At 59.7% G+C, this 13484-nt stretch overlaps 1 protein-coding gene across 1 annotated transcript; it reads left to right on the top strand.

Annotated features, from left to right (window-relative positions):
• The first annotated feature begins 5494 nt into the window (after positions 1-5494).
• Positions 5495-13472, top strand: C1H21orf58 (chromosome 1 C21orf58 homolog). The gene is made up of 7 exons (XM_015239760.3): positions 5495-5604; positions 6410-6470; positions 7780-7853; positions 8583-8747; positions 10764-10875; positions 12728-12849; positions 13174-13472. The coding sequence occupies exons 1-7, from the start codon at positions 5545-5547 to the stop codon at positions 13411-13413; spliced, it is 834 nt and encodes a 277-aa protein (XP_015095246.3). The 5' UTR covers positions 5495-5544; the 3' UTR covers positions 13414-13472.
• Positions 13473-13484: the final 12 nt, after the last annotated feature.

Genomic DNA, 13484 nt, shown 5'->3' with positions numbered 1-13484 from the left:
ATACGAAAAAGAACCGCAGAATTCTGGGTAAAACTGAGTATCTGCACGTAGTTCTGATCGAATGGAAGTAGAGCCGAGCCATAAGGCTCCTAACGCCCGACTGCAGTTAAGTCTCGGCCTCCAAGCCCTCCAGGAATCCGGGCAAGGACAGAGCCGCGCAGGTGAGAGCAGGTGTGCACAGGTGCGCAGGTGGGTGACAACGCCCGTCCCTGCACCACAGGCTCCGAGAGCGGGCGGCCTTCAAGGACCCCGCGTCCCGAGGCCACCGCGGTCCATCAGCTAGGCCGCCCTGCCCACTCCCCGTGCAGACATCGTTGGGGTGGGTGGGTCCCCGTGGGGGCGGGGGGGAGAGGGCCGCCCCCGCCCCCGCCGGCGCAGGCGCATCCTCACCAGTCCCGGCGTGCCCCGCGCCTGGCTTCCCTGCAAGGCGCCGCGCGAACCAGGCCGCTGATTGGTTGCGACCGGGAGGGGGGGCGGGTCCGGGCAGAGGGCGGCGGATTCAAGATGGCGGCGACCAGAGGGCGGCTTCCAGCCGAGTCGGCGGAAAGGGCAAGAGTGCGGCGGCGGTCCCCGCCTGGCGCGTCCCCCCCTGGCAGGGGGCGGTGGCGGGCACTGGAGCCCGCCCTGAAGAGCCTACGCCGAGACAGCGGGGGGAGGAAGCGCTGCCGTTTACCTTCGCTCTCCCGGCCTCCACCTTTCTGCGCCGCTGCTCCTGCTCATCTTCTTCCATCTTCCAGGGCTCTCCGCGGGTCGCCCGGCTGCAGCGCGGTCGACGCGGCGCCGCCTTCGCTCTATTTACACTCCCTCCCCCTAGCCTGGGCTCACCCTCCCCCCGCGACAACTGTCACGCAGATGTGGGTCCGCCCCGCGCCCGGCCCTGCCCCGCGTGAACCGCCTGCTCGCGGCCAATCAGGGCCCGCGCTCCTACCCTCGCGCACGCGCGTTCAGCACAGCGCGCTCAGGGCGGTGAGGCCCGCCGGAGCCCCGCTCCTGTAGCAGCCCCTCCAATTGGCGCGCTGACGGTCCCGCCTCCTCGGGCTGGACCAATGAGCGGGGCGCGGCGGCCTCTGTGCTCGCTGTGGTTGGTCGGTTTGAAGGGCTCCGCGCACGTGGGCGGTCGGAGTCCGGCGGGACTGGCCAGGCGGCGGATACTCGTTTCCCGCAGGCGGGGGTCGCTACAGGAGGGCCCTTGCCCGTATCCACTTGGGTCCGCTTCGCGAGCGCCTGGGGACATCCCGGGAGGCCGGCCTCGCTGGTGCGCGCCAGCCCGGGTCTGCCTCAGAAGTCGCGTCCGGCTCGTGGCGGGCCCCGGGTTTGCAGGACCCAAACCCTCGTCTCCAGGGTTCCTTTCGCCGGCCGGGGTGCTGGCCTTGTTCGTGTCACGGCCGCAGGTAGCCGACAAGATCACTTGATTCCGTTCCTGTGCGTCCTTCTCTTGGGCCCCGCCAGCACCTGGACCCAAGGAGCCGGAGTCCCGGCGGCGGCCGGGTTGGTTCAGTGGGAATCGGATCCCAGCCCACAGAGCCCAGAGCGGCAGGGACAAGAAGCCACCCGCGGTGCTGACTCCTGGACCCGTGGATTCTTCCTGCTGGGGACACGGTACCTATCCAGGCCTCTGGTTGAATGCCCTACCCCGAGCTTGCAGCTTCTGGGTGGTGCAGTTCACGATTTGACCAGTGGGTCCCACAGTCATGGGTCCATGGCAGTCTGGCACGTGTGCCGTAAAGCAGTGCCCTGAGTCAAAGAGTGTTCGGAGAACCCCAAGCTGGGGTGGGGGCGGGGTGCTCCGGAGAGAAGGGCAGGAAAGGGAAACCCATACCAGGAATACGCGCCTGTTCCTGTTAGGGGCCTTAGCGTGGAAGGGGCTGGGTAGCGCTGACTTGCCAAGTTGCCTGAAATTTTAAATAACACAGTAATTGTACCCAGTTCTAGATCACCAGAGGGAGAGAGCTGTTTCAATGATAAGCCTAAAAATTCATCACATTGAGATGTTTTAAGGCCTTGAAATGTTTGGGTAAATCATTCCAAATATACTGTAAATTGTTATTTTAAAGGGAATATGCTGTTCCTGTTCAAATGTCTGTGAACCTAAAACTGAGATAAAAATGAAGTCTATTAAAAATCCAAAAAAAAAAAAAAGAAAGGAATGTGATGTTGGTTATGTATTCATGGTCTGTGTCTGAATCTGAAATCATTGTTCCTTGACTTCAAACTCCACTTGAACCTGTCTGTTCAGATAAGGAATCAGTGCAAGGTTTTATTCCTAGCCCACAGTTTGGATTAACAATCAAATACTGTTAGTGTAATCAAGCTCACTGGAAGCGGATAAGCTCTGACTAGTTGACATTAATCCATAGCATCTCACCTGCACCTCTTGTTACTCTGATGTAACTGCCTGGTGAGTGTTCCCAACCATGTGGGCACCGTGGTGGGGGAAGGGGAGCAAGGATGCTCCCACCAGCAGGTGACCTTTACCTAAATGGGCTTAATCTCCTGGGTCTCATTTTACCTTTTCTCCTCTGTGGGTAGCATCCTATTTACCGTTGAAAGGAAAATGAACGCACCACCTTGGGTTCGAGGCTGGGACTAGCACCACGTTTCACTGCAGGGTTGGGAACCGCAGAGTCCAGGCAAGTGACAAGGATGGGGGAAGAGACACAGGAGACCCCTTAGCAGCTGCGCCTGGATTTCCCTATGCGAGAAGTGGATATACCCATGAACTCACCCATATGTCACATCTGGGCCGTGGTAGAGCTGCATGGGGTGACAGTACTGCAAGTGGCCACTAGAGAGAAGGTGGCATATAAAGCAAGGTTGGGGAGGTGACTGTGCAGGGCTGTCCAGCAAACACACTTAGGTTTCTGGGTTTCCTTCACCCACTCCTGTGCCTTTACTGGAATGTGTTTGTGTGCGGGCCTTGTGCTCCCTGTCCACTCTCTGAGACTGAGTGGGCACAACTCCGCTCTTCCGCTAATGTGCTGTAGTGACACCTCCCTGACACAAGCTCATTGTTCATCCTCAGTGCAATCCTGGGAGTCTGAGCAGCCACAGCTTACACAAACCTTCAGGGAGCCCCAGAAACTCAACCACGTGAGTCACACCACAGTCCCTTGTGTGGTGAGTGGAGTTTCCAGTTTTGGCTCGCAGAATTAAGCAGCTGGAGCAGAGATGAGGCGGTGGGCTCATGAGACCAGGAGTCAGCAGGGAACACCAGCATACCAAGGGATCAGACTCAAGAGCAGTCAGACTCCGATCTGTGCCTGAATCTCTCAAACTGCTCACGTTGCAATACATCTGAAACTGTGGGGACCCCTGTGCACTGCCCACACTGCTTAGACCAGTGGTTTTCAAACTGTGTTCCTCAGAACCCCAGAATTATTTCCATAGATATTCTGTAAATGTTGGATCTGCGTCTTTATTTTTAACAATTAAAAAGCTGTCCAAATATGTAGATACTCACTCTCAAGGAGGGAATCATAACCCCCACTCCTTATGTATTGGCTGTGTACGCACACATACTACTTCCTCCAGCAGAGGGCAGTGTGGAAAGGGGGAGGAAAACGGTAGATGTGCAGTGGAGAAACCTCTGCCTGGTGACCAAGGTCATCGTCACTGCGAAGGTCATGGTGACGGCACGCACCCCGGATGGAAAGTGATGAGAAGGGCCCTTCGCCTCCAGGGTCTTCCCCCTAGACCCACAACCCCGGTCAGATCATGAGAAATCATCAAACAAATCCCCATAGCAGAGGGACACCCTACAAAACAGCAGGTACACTAGGTACTGATGTGCACCAGCATGCCTCAGAAGTGTCAGGGTCATCAAAGGCAAGAGGAGCCAAAGGGGACACGATGACTAAACGTCACGGGGTGTCCTAGACAGGGACCCGGAGCAACAAAGGAACATTAGGCAAAGTAATGAGGAAGTCAAATGAAGTGTGGGCTTCAGTTAATGTATCAATACAAGTTCATGAATTGTAACCAATCTGTCATACTGATGCAAGACTTACTGATAGAGGAAGCCAAGTCCGTGGGAATTCTCTGCACTGTCCTCTCAATTTTTCTGTAAATCTAAAACTGTTCTGGGGGACAAGGTAGAGCTCAGTGGTAAAGTGTGTGCTTAGCATGCACATGGTCCTGGGTTCAATCTCCAGTACCCCCATTAGAATAAGTAAATAAATAAACCTAATTACCTCCCCCACCCAAAAATAAAAAATACTGTTCTTAAAAGTAGAGCTTTTATTTAAACTAACAAACACCCACTGGAAGGTGTTAATTACCTCCTAGCACCCTGAGTTGACAAGTTAGCTCATTAGTGTGCACACTCAGACCTCCTGTTTGAATCTAAGGGTTATGATACATATAAAACCACAAATACTGAAGTGTATGGGCAACTTAAGGAACTTTTAGCCCAGTTTTGGCCGTCTGATGCAAATCTCTTGATCAGTTGCACTGAGGAGGGGCTGTAAGCAAGCAGACCCCTGCTCTACCCCAGCCGCGGACTGCTGTCCCCATAAATCTGAAATGGAAAGAATACAAATGAAGAGCTGCTCTTATCTGTTCAGTGCCCTACCCTCCAAGCAAACCACCCTTTATAAAAGGTTCCCCTTTGCTGGGCATATCCCCTCCCCACGCCCCCTCCCCACAGCAGCCCTATGGACATGCACTCTGGCCGGCAGGTGGGTCACCCACCAAGGGCTGACCTGCTCCCAGGTGCCCCTGCAGCTCAGCCACCAGGATCCCCACCCCTCTCTGGGCTTGAGTCCCAGCCAGGCAGTCCCAGTGCTGGAATCACAACTGCCCTGAGGGATAGTGGCCCAGAGTGGCCTCATGTCCTCTGAGGTGCTGGCTGGGTGCCTTGGGATGGGCCCATCTGAGCCCTCAGCTGGAAACCCCCAGATGCCTCATTGGCCAGCTCCCTCGTGCCACGCCTTTGCCACCCAGAGTTTCCTGAAATCTGCTGGGGGTTGTGTCCACACCCTGTCCTCCAGGGGTCCGGCCATGGCTCTCATCTGGCTGGCAGGATCCCTAGGAGGGACAGGGGCTTGCTGGCCTCCTGGCAGCTGTAATGGACTGGGGGTGGAGGAGGCCCCTGCAGGGCTGGGCTCTGTCCTGAGGATGGGGCATTGGGGTGGGGGTGTTGGGACTGTCCTCTGGCCCCAGCAACTGCCCACTTTTTCCTTCCTCAGGAGCCCCACCTGGCCACAACTCAGAATTGGTGGTGTTTACGGGTAACCCCTGCATGGGCACCAGGCGGGGCTGAGGACTCAGCAGAAACCTGGCAACCCAGGGCCTCCCCACGCCTGCGGCACCTAGCAACCACCACGGAGGCGCAGGCGTTGGCTGTGGGCACTCTGCGTCCGGGGCAGGTGGCCGCCCTCCCAGGAGCTCTTCTCTGGCCCAGCGGCTGGTCTCCAGGAGCCGAGCCGAGCGCGGGAGCCCTTCCACGGCCCGGGTCTGGGCTGCTGCTCCCGCCGAGTGGCTTTCCTAAGGGAACTGAGAGCTGGGGGGTGGGGAGCCTGCGGCGTCCCCTCCTGTGGTCCTGGGATGCTGGACTCCTCGGTGGCAGATCAAATGGCCCGACTGGCTCTGAAACTCCTAGAGAAGGTAAGACAGCTGGGCACTTGTGTTTTTAGCAGCTCATTACAGGAGCACAGCTTTGAAAGGTAAGGTTACAGCTGTGAGCGTGCCGGCTTCCAAGTAAAACCCTTCTCAGTGGTTTTAGCCTGGTAATGAAGAGCTGTGGTTTCCTGGTTCTTCTTTGTGTTTGTGCAGAACCAGGCAGGCTCTCTGTCAGGTTCCAAGGCCAGGAGGCAGGCGCCACCCTCAGGCTGGAGCACTTCCAGGGCCCCACCAGGCTCCCCGCGGAGCCTCCTGGCTTCGTGTTTAAGGGAACACAGACTCTGCACCGTGCAGGACCTGGAGCCGCTCAGGCCAGGCCTGGGGCTCGCAGCCTGGTGGACCCAACTTCACACCAACATTCTTCTCTGAGGGTCTGCGCGGCCCTCACAGGCTGCCCGGCCCAGCAGCCCCGCGGCCCCGCCACATCTGCCTGCTCTGTTCTGCTGCTGCCCTCACCCTGCGACGGCCCCAGCCCAGGTGGCCAGGGGCTGCCACAGAGGAGTGGCAGGGATCAGCCCAGGGCTCAGGTGGGGCGATCAGGGTCTTCAGAAAGTGGCCTGCAGGGGCCTGTGTGTGTCAGAGCATCCCCTTAGGTTTCAAGGCAGGGTGTGTGCTCATCGTGTGGAGAGTGTGACCACAGGGTCCCACACTGGCCACCTGCCCCCAGGTCTACCTCACTCCCCTCCTGCCTCCAGCCACTCCTTCTGGGGCTCTGGGGCCTGGCTGGGCCCCCTCACACGGAGCAGGTGCCTGGAACCCATGTCCTGGTCGTGGTCTCTTTTCCCCACAGAAACTGGAGCAAGAGCGTGAGAATGTGGAAGGGGATTCTGAGGACCCCTGTCTCAGGCCAGGTAAGAGCCCCTGGGGCTGCGCAGGCCCTGTCATGGGAAGAGCGCCCTCAATCTTCTTGACCTCCGGGTGGAAAGGCTTTTCGTGAACCTTTAGCACACACCCACACATACACCCCCCAAGTGCTCTGACCAGCACGCCTCTAGTCTTCACACCCAGGGGGGCACGCCCATTAACCCCATCTTGCAGATGAGAAGGAGGCACAGAGGGGTTAGATCAGAAGGGGCCACGCTCGCACCAGACTGCCTTGCCCAGAGCCTGCTGGGGTGGGACGGGGGCTCACCCCACCCCCATCAGTCTGTGCATCCTTGGTCACCCAGATCAGATGCACCGTCTTCCGCCCATGTGGCCAGCGGCCCAAAGCTCAGGCCACAGGGACCGGGAGGGGACTGCCGTCCCTGGGCTCAGGGACATCCGGGCGAGGCGCTCGGGAGATAGTGCTTGTTCTTTACTATGCGATGTAGCTTCTTGAGCCATCAGGGACCCAGGCAGCCCCTGGGCAGCGGGCAGAGCCCACGGCCCAAATCCAGATAGAAAATCCCAAATCAGGTCGCCTGACCGAGGGCGAGCACAGAACATGGAGCAGCACAAATGGGGGACTCCTGGGGGAGTGGGGACCCCTGGGGAATGTGGGGACTCCTGGGGGAGTGGGGACCCCTGGGGAATGTGGGGACCCCTGGGGGAGTGGAGAACCCTGGGGGAGTGGGGACCCCTGGGGAATGTGGGGACTCCTGGCGGAGTGGGGACCCCTGGGGAATGTGGGGACCCCTGGGGGGTGTCGGGACCCCTGGGCACCTCCAAAGGATAGGTGGTTCAGGCATCCCCAGCTCTGGGGGGAAGGGCAGGCCCGCGCCACCCAGAGGAAAGGAGGCTGGGGACCACCAGACCCCTCCCAGAGCCCTCTCTTCTTGGAGAGGCATGGACTCAAGGGTGCTGTTCACTGGACCACGCCAGCCTGCAGGCAGTTTGGGGCCAGTGGGTGGCTCCAGGTGATGGGGGGCTGGGCTCTCAGCCCAGTCCTGGGCCCTGTGGGGCTCCTTCCTCTCATGGTGCCCAGCAGAGCCCAGGGGCTTTCTGCCTCAGATGCAGGAGCTGTGCAGTTCCTGGGACCAGCAGGAACCCACACTCTGACCTGTGGCCCCTCTCCAGGAATGAGGCTGCCTACTGGGCAGGCCCCGACTCAGACACTGAGCTCTCTGAAGGGGGCGCCTACCTCCTTCTGTAGGACAGCATATGCAGGTCCCAGGGCGAGAGGCCGGGGCGCTGGGACGGGTCTGCGAGGGCCAAGCCCTGATGCACGTGCTCCCTCAGGAGACGGGGACGAGCCGGAGTCAGCCCTGCGGAGAGCTCGCAGGAGGAGGGAGGATCTCCTGCAGAGACTCTGGGTAGGTCCACGTGGCCACATGGAGCCTCAGCCCAGCTCGCAGGGCTGAAACAGCGGGCCCCACACTCAGAGCAGAGGCACGGGAAGTCCTTCTGGACCCAGTACTGATTCTGATGTTTGTGACGTGGGGGTGCACGCCTGATGGGCCGAGCAGCTGGGGGCGTCGCTCCCGGATCGCGGACTTCGCGGAGAGCAGAGCACACAGGACTGCTTATGCAGGCTGGGCTCCAACTGGCTGAAAACACCTGCTTCGGGTGCACGTGGTCCAAGTGGAAATGCTGTGGAAAGGGCCCGGTTTCCCGAGAAGTAGGGTCCCGAGATGCCCAGGGCTTCGTCCACACCAGACTCACCAGCAGCAGGGAGTGACCTGGGTCCAAACAGATAACTGTGATAAAAATACTGCTTTGTAGTGACGTAGATATGGATGCGTGTCAGAGACAGAATATACTCTATCAACTGGAAAAAAAGTAGTTTTTGGTAAATTCCTCATGTGTGCACCACGTGAAGGGCCTGCCGGCTTTGCCTCCAGGGGCTGCCTCCAGTTCCAGCAAGGCTGTGCAACGGCCTTGCTCCGTGTGCCCTGGGTGGGGTGAGGGGAGAGCCCAGCGGACACCAGGGACACCAGCTGCTCCCACACAGAAGGCCGCACTCCCGGGCACTGGCGCTGCCGTCTCCCTGCCGGGCCCAGGGCTCTCCCCTCCAGGCAGCAGGCTCTGCTCTGGTGTTGCAGGAACAACACCTCCTGGAGGAGGTCACCCAGGCCTGTGCCCGGAGGGGGTTGAACAGAGGAGCCCGTGGGTCAGCGCTGCCCCCAGAGGTGCCCTCCGTGGGGGTCTACCCCGCCGCCTCCTTGCCCCCGTCAGCCCCGGAGCTGTCTCGCATCATCCAGCCCTCGGTGAGTCTCCCTTGTGGTGCACTTGGGGCAGAACCAGTGTGGGGAGACACCCCCCCAAATGGGGCTCAAAGAGGCTCAGTCGGCTGAGAGCCCGCAGTGGCTGCAGGGCTGCCTGGCTGGCCTGCTGGGCACCTCAGCCCCCGCGTCTCATCTCCCTCAGGTCCCACGGGTGCCTTGATAACAGGCTTTGGGGGAGGGCGGTCTTATCTCCCAGTTACAGATGAGAGGCTGGCGTCCCAGCTCGGCCCCAGGCCCTAACCCTGCGCTAGGAGTGGAAGTGTTAGGGGAATTCAGTGTCGGGAAGACCTCAGGGTGGGGAAGAAGTGTGTCAACTCTCTTCCAAAACGTCCCAATGGCCAGGGAAGCTTAGGCCCCTAATCTCCAGGGCAGACTTTTGAAGGTGAATGAGCATCCCACTTTGAGAGCCTCACACCCGTGTTCAGCATTTTGGGCCCCAAGTGATGGAAAGCAAGCCTGGCTTTCTTAAGCAGAGGGGCCATGTTGGAGAAGGGCAGCTGCTGGGACCTGGCACGTGGAGGCCTTGGGGACCTGAGTGTGTGGGAGAAGAGAAGGCGAGAGGTGGGCAGGGCCAAGCTGAGAAGGTTCTGGATGGGCTGGTGGCGAGGCTGAGGGTGCTGGCAGGCTGGGTCCGCTACCTGGAGGGCGTTCGCCTTTGGCAGAGGCTCTGGCAGCACACGCGGAGAAAATGGAGTGGGAAGGGGTGGCCTCAGGGGGTCCTACACCTGGAGGTCTTCCAGGAACGGGGGCGGGGGGGTGCTGGGGGTGCCGATGCAGGAGGCTCCCCCAGTCCCAGGCGTGTTCACGCTTACTGCAGGTCCTCAGGGCCCAGCTGGGCTTGGGTGCTCCCTCTCAGCCCCAGTGACACCACGAGGGCAGGCAGGGCCCTTGGTCGTTGTGATGGATTTCCCACAAGCTGGCCTCAGAGACTGAGGTGGGAGGTCCTGCCTGTCAGGATGCCAGAGCCGCTCTAACTGCCTCGCCAGCCTGTGCCCTGGGGCGCAGGCTGTGGCCGCAGCCGGAGCTGGCCTGCCACTGTGTGTGTGCGACCTGCGAGCTGAGAGGGGTGGTAGGCTTTTAAACGTCTGGGAAAGAATCGAAGGAAGAAGATAGTTTGAAACACATGAAAAGTAGCCCTTTATAGAAAAACCTGTATACAGCCCTTGTCTGTGTCGCCTTCCCACGAGCCAAGGAGGGACGGGCAGGGCAGAGCCTCGAGGGCCGAGGAGGGGTTCAGCTAGGAAGTCTTCCAGTGCGCTGACACCGGGAGCGTGCTCGAAGTTCTCGTGCATTTGTCTGAACCCTGGAGAGAAGCCAGGGACCTTCCGCAGCGATCTCCCTGGGTGCCTCCATTAAAGCAGAGCTAACGGGGCGAGGGTGAGCCTGCTGAAGCCAGGAAATGCGGAAGCATCAAAAACACTGTCTCTTACTCAGCGTGGGCTCCAGAACAAGATGCCACAGGTGGCAGCTTACACACACACACTGACTTTCTCAGGGTCTGGAGGCTGGACGGCCCACACAACGTGCCGGCCAGCCCGGCTCCCATGAGCTCGCTCTTCCTGGCTCAAGGCGGCCGCCTTCTCTCCTGATACACACAGACCTCTGGTGTCTCATCCTCTTCTTACAAGGACACTGACCCTACTGCGTCAGGGCCACCCTCATGACCTCCTGCCCCTTTAACGCCTCCTCACGGGCCCACCTCCAAATACAATCACACTGGGGGTTAGGGCCTCGACACGTGGATTTGGGTGGGGGCAAACTTGCAGGCCATAACGTGTCATGTCCTAAGTGATGCCCAGGCTCAAACACTCACCTATTCGGCCATCTGTCCAACCTCAGGGGTGACTCATCTGAAGTTCCCCTTGGACGGAAGGACGATGGATGGATAGATGGAGGAACAGATGGATGGATAGACAGATGGGGTGTTGGGTGGCGGGTGGTGGGTGAGATGACTGTTTCCAGGGCACGTTCAGGTGACGGATCACCTGGCTCTTCCAGGCCCCCCCACCTCCTGCCACCATCATCCAGCAGCTCCCTCAGCAGCCACTCATCGCCCAGCTCCCCCCTCCCCAGGCCTTCCCCACTCAAAGGGCAGGAAGCATTAAGGAAGGTAAGTGTCCACTGTGAGTGCTGATGTGGTTCACGAAATTGTCCACTGGAAGGAAAAATACTTCTGTGAGCAGGGCGGTCACTTAGGGCTGGGCTTTGGCTCCTCAGCTGAAGCTGCACATTTACTGGCATGAACATAGCTTTTCCTTTGCAACATCCGTTCTGACGGATACCTCTGAGGAGAGGAAGTAAGAAGCACAAGGGAGCAGCCTGGGCTGGGCGCCGAAGGGCTGGGCTCCAGCCCAGCTCCCCTAGCCACCAGCTGCACAGAAGCCTTGGTTAAACTGCTGCTTCTCTAAATAACTTCTCAATACTCAGATTTTAAAACAGCTTTGTTAGGGGTAGCACAGGATGAATCGCACACAGTCAAACTGTGCAGTTTGACAGTTCGGACACGTGTCCACACCTGTGGGCCCCTCACTAACCCTAGACGTGAACGCAGGTGCCAGGCCCTGTCTCCCCACTGCTGCCTGCCCCCCCCAGCAGTCACCAGTCAGGTTTGTCACTGTGCATCAGTCTGTAGTTTTCTAGGTTTTTGTGTAAGTGGAATCACTGAGGACACACCCCTTCACGTGTGGCTTCTTCCCTCAGCATGACTGTCCTAAGACACGGCACCCTTGTTGGGTGCATCAGATTGCCAAGTGACGGTCCCCTTGTGTGGATGGACCGGTTTGTTCATCCTCTCACCTGCTGGCGGACATCTGGTTTGTTTCGGTTTGTGGTTATCACTACAAAGCCTCCATGGACATTCACGTCTGAGTCTGGACGGGTTTTTATTTCTCTTGGGTAAATGTCTAGGGGTGGAACAGCTGAGTCACGGCAGGTGAGCTTAAAACTGCCCAAGTGTTTCCACAGGGTCTGGGCCCGTCGACGTGCCCACCAGCCCCCCGTGGTTCTCCTCAAGGGTCTCTGCTTTCAGTGGGGCTGCCAGACAGCCTTGCCACCAGCGGTCCGGCTCCGCCCCACCATCGCTCCCCAGCCCTGTGCCAAAATCTGTGTCTCCCCAGAGAAGGAACCACAGAGAGAAAGGTGTATTTTAAGGAATTGGGCCACATGATTATGGGGGTCCACCACTGCAGGGAGGACCCAGGGCAGCGGCGGTCGGTCTGAGTGGGAAGAGCCTCTGCCCGCAGCCCCAGCCCCCGTGCGCTGAGGGGGGCCCCCCACAGGGCCTTCAGCCCCTTTCTGCTTGGTTGGGAGTGTGAGTGGTCCTCAGGGGCTTGCCGTCCTCTGCTGAGGCTGACAGAGCCTCCAAGGCCACCTAATTTCCAGGGCCTACCTGCTGTGGAAAGAAGTGATGCCTACAGCTCACACGGACAGAAATTTGCTTCCCAGTATCCAGAGTTGGTGAATGCATTAGCTTCCTGGGGCGGCTGTAACAAAGGACCACAGCTGGGGGGCTTAGAACAACAGAAATGTGCTCTCCCACAGCATCAAGGCCCGGTGCCCGACATCGAGGTGTCTCAGGGCCGTGCCCCCCGGGAGGCTCCTTCCTGCCTCTGTAGCTCCTGGGGCTCGGGGCGTCTCTCCAGCCTCTGCCCCGTGTTCTCTCCTGGCCCAGAACACCCTCGGCCACTCTCATGAAGACCCCTGTCCTTGGTCAGTGCCCACCTGGCCAACCTGGGGTGATCCCGCCTCAGGACCCTCAATCACACCTGCAAAGACCCTCTCCCCAAATAAGACCAGGTTCGGAGGTGCTGGCCATTAGGACGTGGACAAAGTCAGGCCACCACGCGGCCCCGCAGACCCACCGGCTCTGTGCCGGCTTGAAACGCACAGGCGTTGTTTCAGCAGAGCGTTGTTCCAGGAGAGGCCCGGTCACCATCTGCGAGTGACCGGGCGCCTCCTTCCAGACGTGATGGAGCTGATGCTCATGCAGAACGCGCAGATGCACCAGGTCCTCGTGCAGAGCCTGATGCTCCGAGCCCTGCCCCCGCCGCCCCGCGCCCCCGCCGCCCCGCGCCTTGCCCCACAGGTAGGCTTGACCCTGGGTGAGGAGACCACCCCAACAAAACCAGAGGGCCTGGTGGCCTTTATTCTGGGCTTCTGTGCATCTGGGCAACTCTGAAAAGCACCTTCTGGCTCCGGGTCTGTGATCCCTAGTCCCACCCAGATGAAGAGTAGGTTGTGCAGTTCGGGGCCCAGAAAGCTGCCCCCTTGAGCCAGATGAGCTGTGCTGGACCCCTGTCCACCGCTGCTCTGACTGACGCCATCCCAAGTGAGGAACTAGGTGGAGGGAGGGAGGCTGGGGGCGGCTGGGGTCTTTGCTGAAACGTCCTGGTGTGTGTGTTGCACTGAGGACCCGCCGTGGGCTCACACCGCCTTCCTTGGAGCGGAGAGGCAGAAGCCATCGTCCGTGCACCATCACCACCACTACGCAGCCCCAGCCCCGCTGCAGGCGGTCCCTGCACCCAGCTCTCCACTGGATTACCCCTCATGGCCCTCGGTGGTCTCTGCCACCACCCTCCCACCAGCTGCCGGCTTCCTGCCCACCGTGAGGCACGTGGCTGGCCCTGCAGCAGCCACCCTTAGCACGTAAGTCTGGGCTGAGCTCCAGGCCAGCCTCCTGGGCCTGCTGGGCAGGATGACCCCAGGGCCTGGGTCACCCCC

This window comes from Vicugna pacos, chromosome 1 (assembly GCF_048564905.1).
Source record: "Vicugna pacos chromosome 1, VicPac4, whole genome shotgun sequence".
Classification (NCBI taxonomy): Eukaryota; Metazoa; Chordata; class Mammalia; order Artiodactyla; family Camelidae; genus Vicugna; species Vicugna pacos.
Note: the sequence above shows the minus strand (reverse complement) of the source record. Positions and strands in the feature narration are given on the sequence as shown.

Coding starts and splice junctions, on each gene's coding strand:
- C1H21orf58 (XM_015239760.3), top strand. CDS start 5,545: ATGCTGGACTCCTCGGTGGCAGATCAAATGGCCCGACTGGCTCTGAAA. Junction 6,471..7,779: donor GGACCCCTGTCTCAGGCCAG/GTAAGAGCCCCT, acceptor GTGCTCCCTCAG/GAGACGGGGACGAGCCGGAG. Junction 7,854..8,582: donor ATCTCCTGCAGAGACTCTGG/GTAGGTCCACGT, acceptor CTGGTGTTGCAG/GAACAACACCTCCTGGAGGA.